This window comes from Buceros rhinoceros, unplaced genomic scaffold, assembly GCF_000710305.1.
Source record: "Buceros rhinoceros silvestris isolate BGI_N320 unplaced genomic scaffold, ASM71030v1 scaffold14746, whole genome shotgun sequence".
NCBI lineage: Eukaryota > Metazoa > Chordata > Aves > Bucerotiformes > Bucerotidae > Buceros > Buceros rhinoceros.
The window spans coordinates 25,561-26,251 of record NW_010417053.1 but is presented as its reverse complement, the minus strand read 5'-3'; the positions used below and the strand labels follow the sequence as shown (position 1 = coordinate 26,251).

The 691-nt window shown below is 47.0% G+C and overlaps 1 protein-coding gene across 1 annotated transcript in view; it reads right to left on the bottom strand.

The window, feature by feature from the left end:
- ABCA1 (ATP-binding cassette, sub-family A (ABC1), member 1) overlaps positions 1-691 on the bottom strand; it is a 73,693-nt gene that overhangs the window by 63,428 nt on the left and 9,574 nt on the right. The window contains exon 3 of the mRNA XM_010138042.1: positions 309-450. Coding sequence (XP_010136344.1) covers positions 309-450 — 142 coding nt within the window. The remainder of the gene's footprint in view (positions 1-308; positions 451-691) is intronic.

Below are 691 nucleotides of genomic sequence, written 5' to 3'. Positions count from 1 at the left end.
AGAAAAGAGCTTATGCCTTGCTTTTTTTATGGGCCAAATTCTGAGCAATCAATATGAGAATGGACTCGGTCCTCACCAGGCAGAGCTTTTCATTCACCAAGACTGCTTGGACTCAGGGATACTGCACACCCACCAACTCTCTCTTAGCCCCTCTGAACTTAGTAGCTGGCGAGGTTAGTACTTCAGTGGCAGCAGAAACAGAAAAACCCTTGATAGTTTGGTGTTACATAACCAGCCGGTGGTTTCCAAATATCCCTTTTCCATATGGTCCCCAAGAACAGAGATGAGGAAAAAGCAGACAGACTCACATGGAGGCATTGAAGTTTCCAACAACACCAGGGGATTCCCCAGGAGTTGGGTAGCGGAAACAAGGGTTGTTGGCATTGCAGATGATGCCCTGTATCCATGGCAAGGTGCCTGCTGAAGGCATAGCCTTGTTTGGGAAGTGACCTAGAAAAGAAACATAACATACAAGCCACTACTACACAGCATTGCATTTGAAGGACACTGCTAATGCTGCACTGGTTACCGCCCCAAATTGTGTATGAGAGAGCAGAATGGCCAATACTAAGAAGGGTTGAGCTCATGTTAAGTTCTCCGCACAACTCCAGTCGTCTCCTCTGAAAAGCTACACCCTGTTAAGCCTGTGAGAGAGACGGTCTTTGCTACTCTCACCTTCGCAGTACTGTTT